Source organism: Eleutherodactylus coqui, chromosome 2 (assembly GCF_035609145.1).
Source record: "Eleutherodactylus coqui strain aEleCoq1 chromosome 2, aEleCoq1.hap1, whole genome shotgun sequence".
Taxonomy (NCBI): Eukaryota; Metazoa; Chordata; class Amphibia; order Anura; family Eleutherodactylidae; genus Eleutherodactylus; species Eleutherodactylus coqui.
In genome coordinates, this window is record NC_089838.1 from 215,258,704 (window position 1) to 215,280,747 (window position 22,044).

The window sequence follows — 22,044 nt, forward strand, 5'->3', positions numbered from 1 at the left end:
AGTTAAACGTTGTTTAAAATGTACCAATTTGCCCTCACGTGCTATGAAAATTTCTTTCCTTCCATTCAAAATAGAGGCACAACACTTACATCTATTTTTTTGACATCTAAAAACCCCTACATTCCCTTCACTCAATTTACCTTGAGATTTTCTTTGGTTATTTGCCATTTTTTTCAACGGGTCTGACGGCGCTATAATATTTTGTAGGGTTCTATTCTTTCGATAAATGATCTTAGGTACCGCAGGTATCTCCTTAGACAAAAAAGGATCCTGTTTTAATAAATCCCAATTTTTTCTCATAATCCTTTCTATTGCCTTATGTTGCGTATTAAATTTCGTCAGAAATAAAAGGTTCTTGTTAAAATCCTTCTTCCCCATGTTCCCATTCGTTTCATCCGGTCTTATTTTTAAAAAAGGGGGTCTCTGGTCTGCTAAAACTTTCTCATATGCATCATTGAGTAAACTCCTAGGGTATCCCTTTTCTATAAATCTCCTTTTAATTATTTTCGCTTGATCCTTAAATATCTCAATTGATGAAGAATTTCTTCTAAGTCGCTTAAATTGACCATATGGGATGTTCGTACGCCAACATTTCTTGTGACAGCTGTTAAAACTTAAATAACTATTACAGTCTGTCTGTTTAAAATGTGTCCTTGTTTTAATTTCTCCATTATCAATAAAAATCACTAAATCTAAAAAGACTATTTCTCTAGCATTTGTATTGCTCGTAAATTGTAATTGGCAATCATTCCTGTTTAATCCACTGATAAAAACTTCTAAATCCGCAGTACAGCCATCCCAAATCATGATAATATCATCAATAAAACGTTTAAAAAATATTATCCGACTATCCTTAAAATTAATCTTCTCAAAGGCACCCATAAATAAATTAGCGTAACTTGGTGCGAAACGCGTCCCCATGGCCGTTCCATTTATCTGCTGAAAAAACTGGCCGTTAAATGTAAAATAATTATTATTTAGTATAAAACTTATAGCATCTAATAAAAATTTCCTTTGGGGCTCTGGCATTAGCGGATCGTCCTCAAGGAACGATTGTACCGCTAACAAACCTTGGTGATGTTGTATATTCGAATACAAAGATGTAACGTCAAGCGTACACCATGTGTACGACTCTTTCCATATTAATTGTTCAAGCAGGGAGAGTGTGTGACCAGAGTCTTTAATATAAGAAGGCAAAGATATTACGAATTTTTGGAGGTGTATATCTATGTAATGTGACAATGCACTAGTAATTGAATTTATTCCCGCTATAATTGGACGACCCGGCGGTCGAGCAATGTCCTTATGCACCTTCGGGAGGAAATAAAAAAACGGAACTTCAGGATTTTTCACACAAATAAAGTCTCTTTCCTTCTTACTCAAACAATTATTTATCAAAGCTTCATCCACCATACTAAACAACTTAGTCGAGATTAAATCCGTAGGGTCAAACCCTAATATTTTGTAATAATTTCGATCCTTTAAAATTCTGTCAAATTCCCATAAATAATAATCAAGATCCATAATAACCACCCCTCCCCCTTTATCAGCCTGCTTAATGATAATATCTTTCCTAGACGCTAAATTTTTTAGGGTATGGAGTTGTTCCCGTGTCATGTTTTCAGGGAGGTTTATATCAATATTGCACATTTCTGTAAAATCCTGCATCATATTATAATAAAATGTTTCTATAAAATTACCACGACTCTCTACCGGATTAAATTTGCTGGTGGGTTTAAGATTGGTAAGAATAGGATCCTCTATATGGAATGATTCATCTATTTTTAGATTGGACTTGTCATTCTTCAATTTTTGGATAGAGAAATGCCGACATACTGTTAGTTTCTTAATATACTGATTTAAATCCACGAATAGGTCAAACAGATTCGCCTTCTTTGAAGGACTGAAGGATAAACCTTCTGCTAAAATTTCGGCTTCTTTTCTTTGCAAGATATGTTTAGAGATATTAAAAATCCCCATACTTTGTGCTTCTTTTGTTCCAATTTCTATGAAGTTTGAATTGCCCTGGGTTTTTTGAGAGTTTTTTTGTAACCTACACCTCCTTCCGCCCCTTTTCCCTCTACGTCTTGGAAACCCCTTTTCCTTTGATTTATTCGTAACGAGGGTGACAGAGGTTGGTAGAACTGAAAGATCTTCTTTGATTTGACCCCGGATACTGTTGTGGAGTTTGCCACCCGAGGAGTTGTGGGCTCCAGAACTGGAAAAAGGGCTTCAGTGCTACAGATCCCCTTCAATGGACTATATTTAGATGTCTGTTGCGTAGATGGTATATCCAAAATTTGAGAATTTAGATCAATAAAATTAGGGGGCGAGTCAGCCAGCGGGGAACATAAAAATATTTTCTCTATTTCAGATGATGGAGTTTCGAGATCTAATCTTAACTCTGTCTCCTTTTCCCTTGTTCCACTTTTTATAGTATTGTTCAGGATCACCGGGGTTATGGGGGATGTCCCACATATCTCTAATCCCTTTGCTTCTATTAAAGGAGTTTTGATCTGTGGTACAATGCTTTTTCTCATCACTAAATTCGGTGGAGTTAGATCTATTAACAATGGGGTCATTTTTTTAATAAGACCTATCTCTGGTAATTCCGGGACGCTGGATAGTCTCGAAATCCTACTGACTTGCGTGGATTTGTTAGTTTTTGAGGAAAATTCCTCAGGATGCTTTAACCTTTCCTCAGCCAGAGGATCGGATTTTTTCACTCTCGATTGAGTTACACTTGGAACTATATTTTTCGTAAGGAGCTCCAACGAGGAAGATATCAAACGGCTGTTATCATTATTCACACTCGTCTCTCTCATCTGGATATTCGCTTCTTTTCGAATTTTCTTACTTGAGTCCACACTCAAATGTTTTTCAACTGCTTCACTCCTAACTGAGTTATTACGCCACCGAGATTGATTTGTAAAGACACTGGTTTTCCCTAACCATGTCTCCCTTTTTTTCTTTTCATTGTATATGTATTGGTTACTTTTCCATGAGTACCCATCCTTATTATTTCTAAAATTCTGTCTCGGGGCTCGATTAATCCCTCCCGTAAAATTCTGGGCTCTCATGTTTTTTTGGGGTGGTTTAAACTGTTGTGGCCTCTCCTTCCCCCTCTTACTACTCCTTTTATATTCCCAAGGGAAATATTTCTCCTGTGAGTAATCCAAAGCATCCCTTTTTAATTTATCAAATTTTCTAGAAAATGCATTGATTTCTAAATTGTTAATAAACGCTAGAGCAAATAGAAAGTCCTCTTTTTTACAAAAGTCTGCCAGAAAAGTCACTCTCTGGAGTGCAGATATCATCAAAGTCTCTCTTTTTAGCACAATTTTGTTCAAAATCAAATTCGTGAAGGTGTTCAACATTAAACGCCATTCTCCCGCAAATGTAGAATCACCAAAAAAAGCGGGGCCAATATTGATCCTCAGGCCTCGTGGAACCAAGTTATTCTCAATATAAATTTTTAAAGTCAGCCAATCCATCGCATGTCTCCATAATGTCAACAGGCTTTCTTTCAAATCATACTTTAACAAACCTCTGAGGTGGGGCTGTTCCTCTGGGAAACTCCCCCACTCAGAGTTACCTGTAAACCCTTGTGATATAGAAGACAGCTGTAATGTTTCCAATCCATCGGCATGTCTCTTTAAGGATTTAATAAACCGGGATGGTAAAAGACTCCATTCTTTCTTCAACTCCTCCATAATGGTCAGTCGCTCAATCACCAGAAAAAGTAAACCAGGACCCAAGCGGATACCGTATCAAATAGAAATAAGAATTAGGGATGGCGCCATAGCCATAAGGAGGAAAAAATAACAACCGTAGAAAAATCTACTTACCAGGTGTCAGGCGGAGCAACAAATGACCATTGTGTTGTGAAGATTAATAGTTATAGAATATGAAATTGATGAATTAGGATGCATTAAGGGGGGCGTTAAATTAAATGCCTGACAACCGGTTCAGCTGAGAGCCAGCTCCCATCATAACGGAGCTGATTCACAGTAGGGGCGGGATAAGTTTCTATAAACCACGCCCCCTCATGGGACCTCGATAACGGGGTATAGAACGTGCTTCCCTTTTTGGAACGCATGCCGATCGGGGTGCTGGCTGTGTGATATGGCATAGTCTCAGGGAGCTTTGCTCCCACGGCCGCTAGTATAGGGGCCAGTCAGTTTTTAGCACGAACGGAGCTAAACCAGAGGGAAGGGGCGTGACTGGCTTTTGTTAGTCACGCCCCTACACGTGACCCGGAAGACGGGGGACGTAACGTGCCTTCCAGAGTGGAACGCACGTATACCGGGGAACCCGCCGGACGCCGTGACGGAGTTCCAGGGAACCCCGCCTCTCATACACACACACATGCTTGATCGGCGTCCAGCATGGGGCAGGAACGAAAACAGATGTATCGCATCGTGACATTGGATTAAGGTTTGTCATTTGTGTATTTATATGTGCAAGGAAATGCATTTTCTTTAAGCTTGATAAAGGCATCAGTTGATGCTGAAACGCGTTGCTTTTATTGTATGTAAACGGTATTCTGGGAATAAAACTTTTGCTTACTATGGACGCTGATTCCTAGGAGCTTATTCCCATCTCTTGCTCAGGGTACGGGTGTAGCGCAGCGGATAAAGGTTTTTTCTGCTATTATCTTCATTAATGAGAAGGAAATGGATTGTCAGTTTATTGCTGCTATAAGAGGAAGATGTTATCTGCAACATTATCTGGTTTTAATAATAGGTGAAGGACTGGAATGACAAAATGACACCTCTACTGTTTTCTCAGTAGACCTAGATAAACACAGGCTAGACACAGGGGGTCAATGACTGGTCTTACAACATCAATGAGAAAAAGAAAGCAGTGTGTGGCAAGTCTAGCTGAAGGCAGAAATAGGTATTGTAGTACTTCTCGTTACTTTTTAAGTATTTTCTAGTGTTAGCAATTGCTTAAAGGGGTTGTCTCGCGAAATCAAGTGGGGTTAAACATGAGCCATACAGAAGTTATTCACTTACCTGCTCCGTTGCTGGCGTCCCCGTCTCCATGGCTCCGTCTAATTCTGAGGTCTTCTGGCGTTTTTAGACGCGCTTGTGCTGTGCGGTCTTCTCCCTTTGGCTCCGCTCGGCAGCATCGGCGTTTTGGCTCCGCCCCCTTGTACGCGTCATCGCGTAGCTCCGCCCCATGACGTGGCCGGTTCCAGCCTCCTGATTGGCTAGAATCGGCATGTGACGGGGCGGAGCTACACGATGACGCGTACAAGGGGGCGGAGCCAAAACGCCGATGCTGCCGAGCGGAGCCGAAGGGAGAAGACCGCACAGCACAAGCGCGTCTAAAAACGCCAGAAGACCTCAGAATTAGACGGAGCCATGGAGACGGGGGCGCCAGCAACGGAGCAGGTAAGTGAATAACTTCTGTATGGCTCATATTTAATGCACGATGTATATTACAAAGTGCATTAATATGGCCATACAGAAGTGTATAACCCCACTTGATTTCGCGAGACAACCCCTTTAACTATACAAAAATTACACACGTCACAGCATCGCTGTCTGGTAATGCAAGAGTACTGACACCCTTTGTGTATGAAATAGTTTCAACTTCTCTCTCAACCTATATGAGGGTTTAGATTTGAGTCTACACAACAGACATCTGTAAACTATTGAAATGCGGTCATAAAAGGGAGAATCACTATTAAGGGCTGAAAGGAATGCAGGAGGAGGTCAAGAAGTCCCTAGTGATGTTGAATAACAGTACTGACTGATGTGATCCGCCATGCTTCTTCCCCCCAGCAGGGGCATAATTGCAAAAGGTGCAGAAGATGTGGTTGCACGCATACCCTGGAGCTTCAGGGGGCCTATAAGATCTCTTTTTCCCAAGGTGAGCAGTACGATGAATGAAATATTATAGTTGTGGGGCCTTGTTACAGATCTTGCTTTGGGGATCTGCAGCTTCAAGGTATTCCTCTGCCTCCCAAGCCATGTCCTCCAACAGCCACAATAATGCACTAAATGCATGTGTGCTCGGGGTAGAGCATTGTGCTATTCCAATTGTCTCACCACCTCCTCTCTCTGCAAGGCTCTCATAATGCTTTACACGGCTATTTAGCTGCGTTTTCATGCTGGCCGAAAATCATGACCATCTGGATTCCAATGCATTCGTTCACACAGGAGATTTTGTAGTGCGTAAAAACGTTGCATTCGAAAAAAATAGCACATACGCAACCGAAATCAGCGATCGCAATTATACGCTGCCAGGAAAAGATAGGTCTTGCTCTATCTTTCGACCGGTATAGACTGGTGGCTCCCATAGACTCCCATGGGAGCAAATATACACACGTCCAACTAATCACAGAACTGACATTTACACAAATAGCAAAAAATGTACCTTAAAATTCCTATCTTTCCTGCCTTCTAAGACAGTATAATTCACTGGATTCATTACAAGTTTCTATTCAATTGATGTAAGACAGCTGTAAGAACTAACAAGGTCAGTCACACACCATGAGAAGGGGGGCTGCTGCACCCGCAGCTCCTGGCAAGCGCACACATTCTTTCTCTTGCTGCAAGTAAGCTCTAAAGGGCACTGAAAGCAAACTCAGAAGGGGAGGGAGTGATGTAGGGTTTGCATTAACCATCAAGCATTATCTATTCCTATATATATCTATCTAGTATCATACATCTTTTCCTATGCATCTATGGGTGACACAATCACACTCTTGCACTGCATATATATCTATTATCACGTACAGCAATAATCAAATGGTACGGTGGTTATTTGTCACATAGTTGCCCACAGATTCTGCATGAACTTGCTTCATGTCATAACAGGACACAGACTATGAAAGGATTCTCCCCCATTTCCCCCCTTGTGAAGGGGAAAAGATTTTTCCAGCAACAACTATATATGTATATATGTGGGCAATTTAAGCACAACGCTAGACAAAACTACTTGAGGGGGGGGGGGGTGCTAAACTCAGACTGCAGGGCAGATAATCGGGGGAAAGGTGTTTGCACCAGGATGGAGGGGATTTAAATATTCCTATGCAAAATTCAGAAAAGGCACTCATCATTGCAGTGTAAAAATTGGGATGCCAGGTAAAAGATACATTGATGGGAGAAGCCAGCTCATTTCTGCTGCAAAGCTGAGATGACGCCTGGGCAGCAGCCAAAGGTTTTGTTACAGCAGATGCTAAAATAGCCGCTGGGCCATGGCTGGCACTGAAATGGCCACTGAAGGCGTAGCCTTACTGGGCGATTTTGACGGGCGGATCCAGGAGTACTACATACTAGACACGTATCAAAAAACATCATCCTTGACACGGCCAAGGCGGTGCCCTCAGATGGTGAAGAAGGGCTGGCCTTCCTTTGTCTTTAACTCAAAGCACATGAAACAAACACCATCTTGTAACAGCAGCTATCTTACTTCAACTTTACGTCACTTACGGAAACCTTCTCCCTCCCTTTTTACCACCAGATCACATGCTAAAATCCCTTCCTGAGGCTTAGACTGCCTCGTGCCCATCTCTCTTAGTGTTCATGTGGTCTCCTCAACTGGAACCCTAACCACTTAACCCTTTCCTGTTCTGTTTTCTCACAGCTCTCTGGCTGATTCTGGTGGCGCGGACATCTCTCAATACTGTGTCCACTTGCTATCGCCTGCTCCATTTCTCTCTCAGAGACAAGCCCACCCTCTCTTCAACTAAGTAATGGACGTTAAGATGGAAAAATAGGACCTCAGGCGAATGTGGTGTAATGTGGTGGCAATCTAACCTCAAATCCTGGTCTCTTAGTTTTAACTAGACCCCAGCAACCCTCATTTATACCAACATAAGCCCAGTAACACACTTAGGACATGACATACCATTAGACAATACCAGTCATAGAAGACTGTGGAGAATACTCGTTACTAAGGACGTCCCCGCTTCACTTTACCGTGAGAGTATCCAGTGTCCTCCTTCAGTCACGCACACACCACACTATCACTTCAAAGCAGTACTCGCGCTAATTCCCTGCAGACTTAACCCCCGGTTCATTTAATCCTCCAAGTTTCTTTCAACCATCAATGCACAGGTAACATAAAAATGGGCAGCAGATATTCAGTATGACAGGTTTGGGGTTAACAGACTTTGGGCAAGAATATTACCTGTCTTTGGTGGCCCCCGACCAGCCGTATAAGTCACAGAAACTGACCAAGAGGGGAGACAGGTGTATTGGTAAGGTAACAAAGTGTCCCGCCGTACTCTAGGAGGTGATCAGTCTTCACTGCGTCCATCTCTGGTTGGTCCTTGTCTCCAGCGACTTTTCTCATGGCTGCTGGCGGTCCAAACCCAGTGTCCCATCTGGGTTACCATCTGTTATGGATTGGTACTAAATGTACCTAATGAATATCTGCCCCCTTCCTGATTAGAAGCTTCTTGGCCTGTGCATACACAGAAGAATCACACTTGCTAACACAGCTGCCTGCTAAAATGCTGACTAACTACTCGCTCCCCCCTCCCACCATGTTTCTAACAGTTTACTCAATATGGCGACTCCCTAGTCCAGGAATTCCAAGATGATGACGTCAGCTCCTGGAGGGAGAAACCCATCTAAAGCAATAGCAAATCAGCTACAGATTTGTGCTTCATGACGTACTAACTATGCATACCATCTATAAAACGTCCTGCAGCTTATTAGAATAAAGAAAGTGTCATTCAACTGAACTGTGTGCCAGCGTGTGATTCTTCTGTGCATGCACAGGCCAAGAAGCTTCTAACCAGGAAGGGGGCAGATATTCATTAGTTACATTTAGTACCAATCCTTAACACTTGTGTGAGATATGCTGTGATCCATGATTGACATAGCACTCATCTAAGCGCTGCACTCATTCAGCTGTTTCCATCACTGCTTAGATTGGTGTATGGGCTCCACAGAAAGTCTATGGAGTTGGTACACTGCTCACAATGACTGCCAAATGGGCACAGCACTCAGATGAGTGCTACTGCCCTTTCACTTAGTGATGGATGTAGGGGTCCTAGCACATGGACCCCCACTGATCAGATCTTCTGATTTGTCACTAGGACATGTCAAAAGTTTTTTAAAATTTTTATTTAAAGTGTTATATATTGTATACATGTATTTTTTTATTATATACAAAATATAGAGTCCTCACCCGTTCCTTTTTTTTGGTTCACTTTTCCTTTGTTTATGACAAGACAAGTGTTAAGATTATGGTTATGTGTCACATAATATACTGTTTATTTACATTGCACTTTGTCCCCTGCCTGGAGTTATACACAATTGTATTATTGTCTTCTTGTTAAATTTCAATAAAAAAACTGTGAAAATGAAAACTATGACGTGTCAGAGGTTAATATACTTTGCTTTTTCCTGACTGCAGTAAAGCTGGCTTTAACAATAGAAGATGGCTTTGTAGATTATGAGATGATTTTTCACTACACACTTTTCTTATTGTGTTATGAGGGAAATATATAATTGATAGAGGGTAAATAAGCATGATTCCATGGTAGCTATAAAAGATAAAATTGACTTTATAGGCATATTTATTGCATAATTCACCACACTCTGAACTCTAGCATTCTGTTTAGACTTTTTACCTGCTCTCTTGGGTTATTGGGACTTTGTCCTGTATCATGAGACCAGCGAATTCTTTGGAATGGCAAAGCCACATTGCCTTTCTTCTTAGGATCAAACACTGGGTCTCCAGAAGGAATCTGAATATTTAGAAATTCAGCTGGACATGCTGGCATTTCTATAGACACGATTTCTGAAAGAACATGATAACCTGAAAGAGAAAATGGAATCCTTATGAGTATCTCCCGCATTTCTAGGAATTCTACTTTTATTATATTTCAGTAAATTAAAGAATAAAAATTTTGAAAGTGTTTATTTAAAAATTGTTCTGAGGAACCTTCAAAATTGTCTGTGACTTAAGGCCTATTTACATGGAATGATGCTGGCTCAAAATTTGCTCAAACGATAGTTTGAGTGACAGATTTTGAGCGATCATATTTGCTTAAACTCTAATTAGCTACTTAAAAGTTAATGCAGGTGGAGCAGGATACTGCTGTAATAGTTTAGAGAACAAAGCAGCTGTTTTGTATATTCAAACAGCTGCATTGTTCTCGGAGCTTTCAGCTGGTGTCCCGCTGAGAACTGCCAGTGGGATACGAGCTGAAAGAATACCAGCCAGCATGTAGCACTGATAAGAGTAATTGGTAATTTCTAGCTTGCTAGAAATCATGATGAACGAATAGTGCACAAACAGTGCACGATGGCCGCGCATTTAGACAAAATGATTATTGCTCAAAAGATGGCTTTTGAGCGAATTTTGAGCGATAATTGTTTTGTCAAAATGGGCCTTTAGAAACATTTCATGTAGTGGGCATGGCTAGCAGTTCATGGCGGAGGAAGCCTAGAGACTCCTCTTCTGTTTTCATGTCCCTAACCCATATTGGCAGCGGTCACCCACTATTCAAAGCCTGTTACTTACCGCCTGCATTCCTGATAGTGTTGGTATGAGAATCGCGATGATCCACGTCAGGAGCATGAAGAGCCCTATGAAGCACACCTGCTTCTTGTCAGCAAGTGAGGGATCGCAAAACAGCACTGACCAGCGGCAGCAACATGGAACATCCACCTCCAGCAACTTTCCAGCAGTTAGTGGATGTTCTGCCCCCTGACACCCTGTTAGCAATAACCTCTGCAAGAGCAATAATGCTTTTTGTGGATTTATCTGCCACACAATACTTCTGCGCAGGAGAGCATTTGAATCAAGCACCAAGGCATTGTGGTAGAACAGCATTACATATAAATGGGGCTTCTCGGTGAAGCTAATCATCACCAAAAATGGGACACATTATATATTCAGTGTTGTCTCACCAAAAAATACTGCCATCACTGTTAAATTTTGAGAAGATGAAGAACCAGACTCTCCCTTCATGATCATGTTACTGATTTCTCGTGGATTTGGCAGCTCTGGTTCTGTTGCAACCCGATAAACTCCATCAGAGTAGCTTGCAGGGACGAGGCGCATCAGTTTAGAGCCTGGTGAAGAACAACATAAATAGCAATTCATCCTCCTTGACTATATACTTATGTTTTTTTAGCTTAGTTAGATGAATGTAGAGATTAATTAAAATTATACTGTCCTCCCAGCAGACAGAGATGGTACTAGCTCTAGCTGTTCATGTGATTCTGTGCAGATGCATCATGGGATTGCTAGCAAGATATAGATGAAAAGAAAGCAGGGAGAAATCTAAACATCAACATAGTACGTGATAAGAATCAAACAGGAGGCTCCACTGCATGGAAGTGATAGCAATATACATAGGAGACGCCCAGAGTGTGACAGACACTCAGTTGATGGATGCAATAATAGGAAACATGTATTTTTTGATGGAATTGTTTTTTAAATCATCTGCATATATAGAACATTATTTATAATGGCTGAGGGATTACATAGGTTTTTCGTACATGTAAGATGATCATCAATGTTGCATAGTAGCAGCAGTATTTTTCCCCTTGCAACTCTCCCATGCATTTCTTTTTGGCCCCATTTCATTCTTATGATGGAGTCATAAGTGGGAACACAGTGAAAAAGAATAAACAGCTCACTGCTCTATATTCATTTTTTTTAACACCTCACCCGGAGCTTAACCACAGTGCGTGGATAGCTGTGATTCACATAGAATAGAGAAACGTCTTCACAAATATTTGAGTAGGTGTCTATCAGCATGGCACATCTTGATTTGGCAATCTTTGCCCACTCTTCCTAGCAAAAGTGTTCTAAATCTGTCAGATTGCGAGGGCATAAGATTTTCATGGGATTCACATCTGGGCTCTGGCTGGGCCATTCCACAACTGTGATCTTCTTCTGATGTAGCCACTCTGTTTTTGACTTGGAGGTATGCTTTGGTTTGCTGAAGGGTGAAATTCCTCTTCATCTTCAGCTTTGTAGCAGAAACCTGAAGGTTTTGTGCCAAAATGGACTGATATTTGGAAGTGTTCATAATTTCCTCTACCTTGACTAAAGCCCCAATTCTTGCAGGAGAAAAACATCCCCAAAGTACTATGCTTCACTTTTGGTGATGCGCAGTGTTGGCTTTGTGCCAAACATACCTTTTGGAATTATGGCCAAAAAGTTCAACCTTGTTCTCATCAGACATAACACATTCTCCCACATGCTTTTGGCAGACTTGATGTAGGTTTTGGCAAAACATAGCCGGTCTTGAATGGTCTATTTCTTTGTTAGAAAAGGCTTCCGTCTTGCCCACCAAGCCCATAGCCCAGACATATGAAGAATACGGAAGATGGTTGTCACATGCACTACACAACCAGTACTTGCCAGAAATGCCTGCAGCTCCTTTAGTTTTGCTATAGGCCTTCTGGCAGCCTCCTGGACCAATTTTCTGATGGATGTTCATTTCTTGGTAATATCACTGTGCCAAATTCAATCCAATTCTTGATGACCATCTTCACTATGTTCCATGATATATGAAATTTCTTGAAAATATTTTGGTACTCTTTCCTGACTGATACCTTTAACCCCCTAGCGCTCCAAGATGTGCAGTTACGTCATGCAGGTTTGGGTTTGCATGGAGGGAAATTGCAGGGTGCTGTGCAGTGACCATGGCAGCCGGGGGCCTTCTGAGAGCCCCCAGGGCAGCCATTGCAGATTGCCTATCAAGCCATGCCTGTGGCGTGACTTGATAGATTGCGGTATAATGTAATACTATAGTGTTATGTCATACAGTAGGAATGATCAAACCATCGCACGTTCTTTTTCCTATGAGGGCTTAAAAATGTAAAAGTCAGTTTTAAAATTTTTTATTAATTATTGAAGAAAACTAAAGGTAGTAAAAGTAAAAAAAACATTTTATAGTAAAAATATGCGTCCATAAAAGTCCACTCTATCAAAGTAACAGATTATTTACCCTGCACAGTTGAAGTTGTCAGTACCCTGCACAGTGAAGGTTGTCAGAAAAAAATAAACATGTTAAAGTTGCGCTTTTTTGTTCACCCTGTCACCAAGAAAAGATGTAATAAAAGGCGATCAAAAAGTCATATATACTTCAGAAGCTATGAATAGAAGCTACAGGACATGCACTGCAAAAAATGAGCCCTTGTACAACTGTGTTGAAGGAAAAATAAAAACGTTATGATTGTCAGAAAATGGTGGCAGAAAATAATTGGATTTTTTTTCCCCCCAAAGATATTTTATTTTTTTAAAGTAGTACAGCAAAAAAACTATACATTTGGTATCCCATTAAGGGCTTAGTCAGACAAAAAAATGCGCTGCTTGGATGTGCAAAATGCGCCTGGCTGAAGCTCCATGCCCATTGCTGTCAATGGGACCAGCTCTGCAGCCATCCCATTGAAAACAATGGGAAGCAGGCAACCCACTGCAGTGATTTTTTAGGGAAAGGCTTGAAATATAAGCCCTTCCCTGAAAGTCATCCCAAGTTGCTAGAAAAAAAAAAAAATTAATAAAAAAAATAAAAAAATATATATATATCACCTCTCCGCCGCTGTGCAGCTCTGGCGCGTCTTCTCCCTGGCTCCTCCACACTGTTCTGAAGCACTTTCTCCTGTCCGGGGATGTAAAAATCTCCGCCTCCTAAAAGTGCTGGGTCTAATTGGCTGAGCGCTCAGCCAATCAGAGGCAGCGCTCAGCCATTCATTGAATGAAAGCTGAGCATTGCCTGTGATTGGTCACAGCGCTCAGACAGTAAGAGGCAGCACTCAGCCATTCATTCAATTATTTTTTATGGGAGCATTACTTGGCACTGCATGTGGATATTAACTGTTTATGACTTCCAAAGGTGAGTTTCAGTCCATTTCTCTCAATAAAGTTGCTGTAACTAGGAAGAAATGTAAAAATCCTGCATCATTGACTTGAAAGAACATCCAATAATTCTTTCCTTCATATTAAATGAAGCTTTCACACAAGCAGCTATATATAAAGATTTGAGGTCACTTGAAATGTAAAGCTATATCATGTGGATCGCCATGTTTTAACATGATGAAATAAAGTATTGGATGCTGCTTCAAGCCATTGGCGCTGAACTTTTTATACTTTTCCTTAGATCTCTTCTGACTTGTTGGCCTTCAAGGAATTTGTACACTGGAGTGTTTATTTCTAGATAGCAATCACAATCCTCGGACTGGAGAGCTTGTATAGCCAAAATTTGTACAGCAATTGTTTTAAATCTGTAGCACGTCAATTATTTCTGTTTGTTTTCAACCCTTTGAACTTAGAATTTCACTATGGTGAAATCTACATTGAGTTGGCTGTAAAGTCTGCAACAAGTACTGCATGTAATATATACGTGTATTTGCCTCAGAATTTGCGGTGAAATCTGTAATGGATTTTTTCAAGTACGTGTAGACATGCCCTTAGGTTATGTTAACATGGGGTCATCTGTCTACTTTAAAAACAAAATAAAATCACCATATGGGTTGATGAGCCCTTATCATTGATTTGTGTCTTACCTTTGGAACCCATGCTATGATGCGCTAGATTATTATACCACCCATCATAACGCTGAACTTCCCAGTTCACTGTCGGCTGTGCATCTGTTAAAAATTCAGTCAAATTGATGAATAAATAATGTAAATAAACATTAGAAATAAGAATAATTTTAATCATAAAGCAAATTTATTCCCTCCCTATATATATTTTTTTATGATTTATTATACAGGGAGTCTCAAAAGTGTGGGAACACCCATTTGCAGACGGCGATCAAATTTTGCATACAAGCTTCGGTGGAAGGGGAAACCCTATTAGGCCAAGTCGCCAAAACAACAACCATTTTGAATGCTGCCATTTTGGATTCCACTCTAATTTTTCCAATAGGAAAGTTGGTATGCGATATATCAGACTGGCAGAGAATTTCACCAGAAAAACAATGGTTTGCTACATTTTAACATAACTTTATTCGTTCTCATATTAACACAGTGATTTTTCTTCATTACAGATAATGTGAATGATGGCATTATCTTAAGCATAACATGGTAAAATCATTCTTATGTCAGGTGAATGAAGCAAATGTGCCATCACAGCTGATTTCACCTGACCAGACCTATCATTGCTCACAATGCAATAGCCAAGTGTCTTTCCAAATTCTGAAAAACTAGCAACCACCATTTTGGTGACATTAAGTAAGAGCCTACAATGTAGCACTCATTGTCTGTCTCAAGAATTTGGGTTAGCCAGGCCTTCATACAGTGAATTCTGTCTACTCATAAATGGCATTCTTACAAATTGCAGATGCTGCGATTTAAGGTAAACCCTTATTTTCCCTATCAGGTGCTGTTCAGTGATGAAGCAAATTTCTTTATTAATGGTTAGGTTAACATGATTGCCTCACCTAAAGTGATGGCACTGTGCGGTGTATGGGGTACCTGAATTGTGGGTCCTTTCTTCATTGAAGGAACATTAAGAGCAGACAGTTACACAAGGTTTTTAGATGAAGATGTGTTTACTTCACTGCTGTCGAGGATAGAACATTTCCAGAATTCTTTCAACAAGATGACACCATGCCTCATAAAAAAAACGCATTTAAGAGAGCATCTTGATCTGCACAATTTCCTCAAAAGTAGATTGCTCATAGGGGTCCAGTCAAGTGGCCACTACATTCTCCTGATTTGACCCCTTTGGATTGTTACTGGTTGGGTCATATCAAGGCATTTGTTTACTCTGAGAAGATATAGAATGTTGCTCATCTGAAACACAGAATTGTTGATACTTGTACTAACATTCAGCCTGATGTTTTGGTTAGAGTTCATCAGGATTTGATGACAAGGACAGGGTTAACATTCAAACATGGTGGACACTGCATAATCACTTTTTTAATTTCACATGCAATCACTGTATTAGGCCTTATTTAGACGACCTATGGAAGCGTTCGTATGCGCGAAATTTGAAGCGCAGAACAGTGTGCACCTAAAAAAGACAAAGGTGCGCATTTTGCAGGAGTCTCCTATGGGAGCAGGAGTTAAAGGAAACTCCTGCACATGGATCAGGAGTTTAAAGCTTAAAGCAAGACATTTAAAAGGTGCTTCTAGCCAGAGGCACCTTTTAAATGTCCTGCTGTAAACTGCTTTGTTCCCACGGGGTTGAGGGGACTCCCGGATGGTTCCGTTAATCCCTGTGGGGAATCCCCTCATCACTGAACACTGTGAAAGCACTGTCACAGTGTTCAGTGATGAGGGGACTGCAGCAGGGATGAAAGAATTCCATGCCACAACTGTCACAGCTGTGGCAGAGGAGCACTCAGCCATCCCATTGCTTTCAATGGGGCCGGCGCCACTGCCGCCCTATTGAAAGCAATGGGAGATGATCGCTATCTCCTGCTGCGGCTGCAGCAGGAGATTCCTTGGATGTGAAACCCCTGGATGCTGTCACATATAGGGGCTTCTCCTTATTGTCAATGGGGCTGGCGGCAGCAGCGCCGTTCCCATTGAAAACATAGGGAGAAGATCCTGTCCTCTGCCACAGCTGTCACAGATGTGCCAACTATGGCAGGGGATTCCTTCATCTTCGCAGATGAAGGAATCCCCTGCCACAGCTGTTAGAGCTATGACAGCTGTGGCAGACGAGTGCAATGCCATCCCATTACTTTCAATGGGGCCGGCGCTGCTGCCACCCCATTGAAAGCAATGGGTTGAAGGCAACTCCTGCAGCGATAATTTTCAGGGAAGGGTTTGAAATATAAGCCCTTCCATGAAAATTATACTTAGCTGTAGAAAAAAGCTCTTCTCAACATCCAAAGCAGTCTTCATCTGTATTCTGGTGGTTGGAGATTGAAAAATACCCACCTCCAGAAAGCGCTGTCTCTGATTGGCTGAGCGCTGTGACCAATCAGAGAAAGTGCTCAGCCATTGAATGACAGCTGAGCACTGCCTCTGATTGGTCACAGCACTCAGCCAATCAGAGGCAGCACTTAGCTGTCATTCAATAAATGGCTGAGCACTGCCTCTGATTGCTCCTAGCTGTAACAGCTGTGGCAGGGGATTCTTTCATCCCTGCTGCAGTCCCCTAATCACTGAACAGTGCTGTCATAGTGTTCAGTGATGAGAGGACCTTCGTGGAGCAGCTGCTCCAGTGAACGGGCAAAGTTTCATGCACAAACTTTGCCCATTCACGCATTTTCCGCTCATGTGAGCAGGTGGGTTTTTTCGCAGGGGTGGGGGTGGAAACAGGCTGAACTAGACATTGTCTCCCTTCAGCCTAACATACTATGTTACATTGTTTTTCTGGTGAAATTCTCTGACAGTATGTTAAATCTCACATATACCTTCCCATTGGAAACATTTGAGTTGAGTCCAAAATGGTGGCATTCAAAATGGCCGTAATTTTGGTGACATGGCCTAAGAGGTTTCTCTCTTCCAATGTAGCTTGTATGCAAAATTGGATCACCATCTGCCAAACCATTTTCATTCTATATGGATGTTTCAACCCTTTGTGACACCCTGTATATAAAGCAGTCTAACATTTGTCAATCGAGAAATCATGTTTAGGACCAATAAACAAGCTAAAGTCCAAAGTTAAATAGAATCAAAATAATACTGATTGATGTATCTTCCACCAAAAGATATATGAACTTTTTGTTTGATTAGAGAACAATGACATTACACGATAACTAGTGAGTTGGAGTCAAGAGAAAGAACATAACATTCATACTTTCTGTGTATACATCTGGATGTACACCGTGTGTATACATCTGAATTCGATGTCCTGCCTCTCAGTTGTTTTTCATCTAGGTTTATAAACAACCCAACAACTATGCATAATAAAAAGGTGACCTATGCTGAGGATGGAGAAAGATGTAAAGTGAACATCCACCACTGTTCCCTCCAGGCTCTGTCCTCTGAAAATGAGTTAAGAATATCAAATACTACAGAAAGCTATTGCTGTAAGATCTTTAACCTCATTAGTATGTTTTAACAATTTCCTTTCCAGAATTCCCAGTTTAGAGAGAGCACTGATGACTAAAGGCTTTTTCGACAGAATTTGGGTGTATAAACCTATTATGACTTTCAAGCATTTTGCACCAGCCTCATCGCTTTTGGGCAAGCCTTGATGAGAGGGGGCATGGCCACCCCAGACCAACAGATTTATGTATAATTTATGCCAGAAACTAGAGTAAATTATACAAAAAATATACACCAGGTCAGACCTGGTGTACGTTTCTATGTAGCCATGCACCTCTTCATGTATTAGGTGCATCATGCGCTTAGAGAAATCATATTAAGACTGGTGTTTGAAATGCTGGTCTTCATAAATTTCCCCCTATATGTACAAACTTCTATGTACGGATTATATCAGCACATAATTTAGGAGTCTAAGGCCGCCTGCACACGAGCGGAAATCCCGCCGCGGGATTTCCCGCGGGATTTCCGCCGCTGAAAGTTTGCATAGGAGTGCATTAAAATACGCATGTCCTAATTTTCTGCGGGGCACGCACTCACCCGGCCGCCGGCTCCGGTCTGCGCATGCGCTGGCTGCGCGGCAGCCGGCACATGAAAGAGCCGGGGCCGCCAGGCGCGGGTGAGTACGCGCTCGTCCTTGCAGGCGCTCGGGTCGGATCGCGCGGCGAGAATTCTCGCTGCCGGATCCGACCCGCTCGTCTGCAGGCGGCCTTAGACTTATAATACAGTAATAATTCAAATACATTCTAAGTACTGTGAATATTTGATGGTTATAAAAATGTATTAATTTGTAATAAATGTAATTACCCAAGCACATCCATGCATGGATTAAGAAAAGCCAAATGTGTTTTTGAGTCATGATAGTTGTTGTTGATGCCTTGGAAGAAATAAACAGTAAATTATAAAATAGGATTATATATTACATGAAACAAAACATATAATTTAACACATTCCCTGCTCTTCCCATATTTCATAAATATTTTAAGTGGAGGTTAAAGTGTATATTCACCATTGCAACATTAATATTTTACAGAATTGAAGGTCAGAAATTTTGTAATACTGTCTAGTACCTTTGATTATTCTTGCTTCCTTCGTAAGAAGGAATGGCAAATGGTTTTTTTTTTGGTCAATTAGTCACAGTAGGGAAATTGATTTCCTTGCAGCCCTGTAAATTTTTTATCATACAGTTCCGCATACAAAATAAATAACCTTATATAGTTACATAAATTAAGTCAATAAGAATGCAATGTTTCATAAAGCAATGAGGAAATCATTAGAGGGTAAGCTTTCCCACTCAGAAACACAATGATGGTGATGTCTTACTTAATGTTTGTCTATCTCATCTCTGTGGTGATGGCCTAACCCACTGGTGACTAGGATTTTTAATATGCCAGTATCCAAAGCAATCTAGGATTGTCTATAGTGTCACATTTAAAGTGATCTTATTTTACTGTACTGTTTTTTACAATGTGGGGTTCTGTCCATGGACTTTTTAATGTAGAGTGATGTAAAATGTGGTGGTGCAAATAAGGAAGTTGGAATAATACCTCTGCAATTACACCTATTGGATGGCAGCATTCCTTCATATCAATGTAAGACTCTTTATACAGGTCTTTAAAACAATGATTGGGAATAGGAAACCAAGCTAGAAAACCATACACCTACAGCTGTTTGGGTTTTTTGCCCCTCATCAGTGTGCAGTAGGTTTTTGGCTCAGCTGGTGAGAGGCCAGTAATGTGGGTCAAGAGAGGTGTCATCTCTCCTTAAGGAGAGCACCCACAAAGTGAGTGGGTCGGGCAATGGCATTGTCTCTCCCCAAGAAGAGCACCCAGAAGGGGTGTGATAAAACACTTGAAAAGTGAGTGAGGAGTCTTATATGGCCATGCATGCTCCTCTGGGTAATTGATGCAAATAAGGAAGATGGAATAATACCTCTGCAGCACCACCTATTGGATGGCAGCATTCCTTTAAATCAATGTCAGACCCTTTATACAGGTCTTTATAACAATAATCTGGCATAGGAATCCAAGTCAGAAAGCCATATACAATAGCTGTTTCTGGGTTTTGTGCCTCATCAGTGTGCAGTAGGTTTCTGACTTAGCTAGGAAACCAAGACAGAAAACCATATACATACAGCTGTTTTGGGGGTTTTGCCCCTCATCAGTGTGCAGTAGGTTTCTAGCTTAGCAAGGAATGCTGAAATCCAATAGGTGGCACTGCAGTGGTATTATTCCATCTCCCTTAGTTGCATAAATTACCCAGAGGAGCGTGCATGGCCGTAAAAGTCTCCTCACTGATTTTTCAGGGTTTTTTTTGCACTCCTTCTGAGTGTTCTCCTTGGGGAGAGACGATTCAATTCCTCGACCCACTCCCCCCTAGGTGTCCCCACAAACGTTTTGGGTGCTCTCCTTAAGGAGAGATGACACCCATCTTGACTTTCTCCATTAAAGATGCAGGGGGTGGACAAAAATATGAAAACAGCGTAGGAAATGCATACTCTAAGTTACATGAGATTATAAATCATATTTCAATAAGACATGTAGAGACCGATTTTAAGTGCAGGTAATATAACACAGATGCTGCCAGGAAGAAGTGAACATCTGCCCAAGCAACAATGTTCCAATGGTCAGGGATTTGAGACACTCAGCTGCTTTTACCAACTGGCTCCCAAAACCACCCAAAGCAGAGCAAGAGATGAAGTAAACACAATTTGGAAGGAAAGCTCTCAGCCAAGAAGAGGTCAAAAGGCAGCTTGGTGCTAATGATTAAAATCCCATGCATTTTGTACGGTGTTTCCATATTTTTGTCCACCCCGTGTATATTTTCCATCTCAGCAAGAATAGCGGATAACTTGCTCATCAGTGAAGGTCTGACCACTGGGATCCCCACTGATCCAGAGATATTTCCCCCAACTTGTCCATAAATTTTAACAACGGTGACTGCAATCATTCCAATGTGGCTGTTAGAAATTGACAAGCGCTTGAAGTTAGATATCTCTAGCAGTTTCCAATTTCCCATTGAAGTGGCCACCATGGCCACAACTTTCAAAATTTAAGGATATGCTGGGTGAGATATCTCTGGATCAGTGGGAATCTCAGCAGTTGGACCTTAACTGATCAGGAAGTTATCATCTATACTGTGAACAGGGGATAAATTGCAAAGATGGGAATATGCCTTGAAGTGCTCATTACTATGTTATATATCAATGTATTATAAATAAAAGTCATTTAAACACATTAGGCATGCCCTATAGACCTGTCAGATAAGTACAGGCTGCATTTAATCCATGTGGAAGAATAGTAATCTTTTAAACTAAAAGTAATTTCACTTAAAATCTTTATCAAACTACTAATGATCACTTGTCTGTGAGGATGTGTGTGTGTGTGTGTGTGTGATTCTTATACATCACCCCTGGTGATGTCATCGCTCCATCCCCTGGTGACGTCATTGAAGGTCTTACAACATATATAAAATACAGAGTCTGACTGACAGAAGAACAACAACACAGTTGGGGATCTTGGAAGGGAAGGACAAAAATAACAAAATGAGAATACAACTAAACTGCTATTATGTCAGACACAACTCAGCAGTCCTGACAGAACACACTGGCCTACCTCCCCCACAGAGATCAGGTGGGCTGAAGGACCTGGGGTGATGTCACTGCTGTGCGAGGAGCCAAGCTGTGTTTGTCTTGTGTGGTAATCAAGCTGCTGTGTGTGTGATGTGTGGGTATCATAATGCATGTACCATGTAGCAGAGCTGTGGTGCGCATTGGGCCACCAGAAACACTGGTACTATAATTTCCTACACAACTCAGCAGTCCTAACAGAACACACTGACCTACCACCACCAGAAAGATCCTGTGGGCTAAAGGACCTGTGGTGATGTCACTGCTGTGGAAGGAGCCAAGCTGTGTTTGTCTTGTGTGGTAATCAAGCTACTGAGTGTGTGATGTGCGGCCAGAAACACTGGTACTATAATTTCCTAATAATTACTAGTAAAATAATATTTTCAAGTGCTCACAAAAATTGATACACTTATTTGCAAGGTAAAACTTAACTTCTATTACTTCTAATAATACTAATTAAAAAATTTGAAAAAAACCCCA

General features: G+C 41.2%; 1 protein-coding gene across 1 annotated transcript in view; it reads right to left on the reverse strand.

Annotated features, from left to right (window-relative positions):
- LOC136610097 (dual oxidase 2-like) overlaps positions 1–20,969 on the reverse strand; it is a 75,935-nt gene extending 54,966 nt beyond the window's left edge. Inside the window, exons 1-6 of the mRNA XM_066589362.1 lie at positions 20,594–20,969; positions 18,744–18,813; positions 17,811–17,875; positions 14,496–14,579; positions 10,884–11,048; positions 9,599–9,786 (exon numbers count right to left, since the gene is read on the reverse strand). Of these exons, the coding sequence (XP_066445459.1) occupies positions 9,599–9,786; positions 10,884–11,048; positions 14,496–14,579; positions 17,811–17,875; positions 18,744–18,813; positions 20,594–20,969 (948 nt within the window). The remainder of the gene's footprint in view (positions 1–9,598; positions 9,787–10,883; positions 11,049–14,495; positions 14,580–17,810; positions 17,876–18,743; positions 18,814–20,593) is intronic.
- Between the last annotated feature and the right edge of the window lie 1,075 nt (positions 20,970–22,044).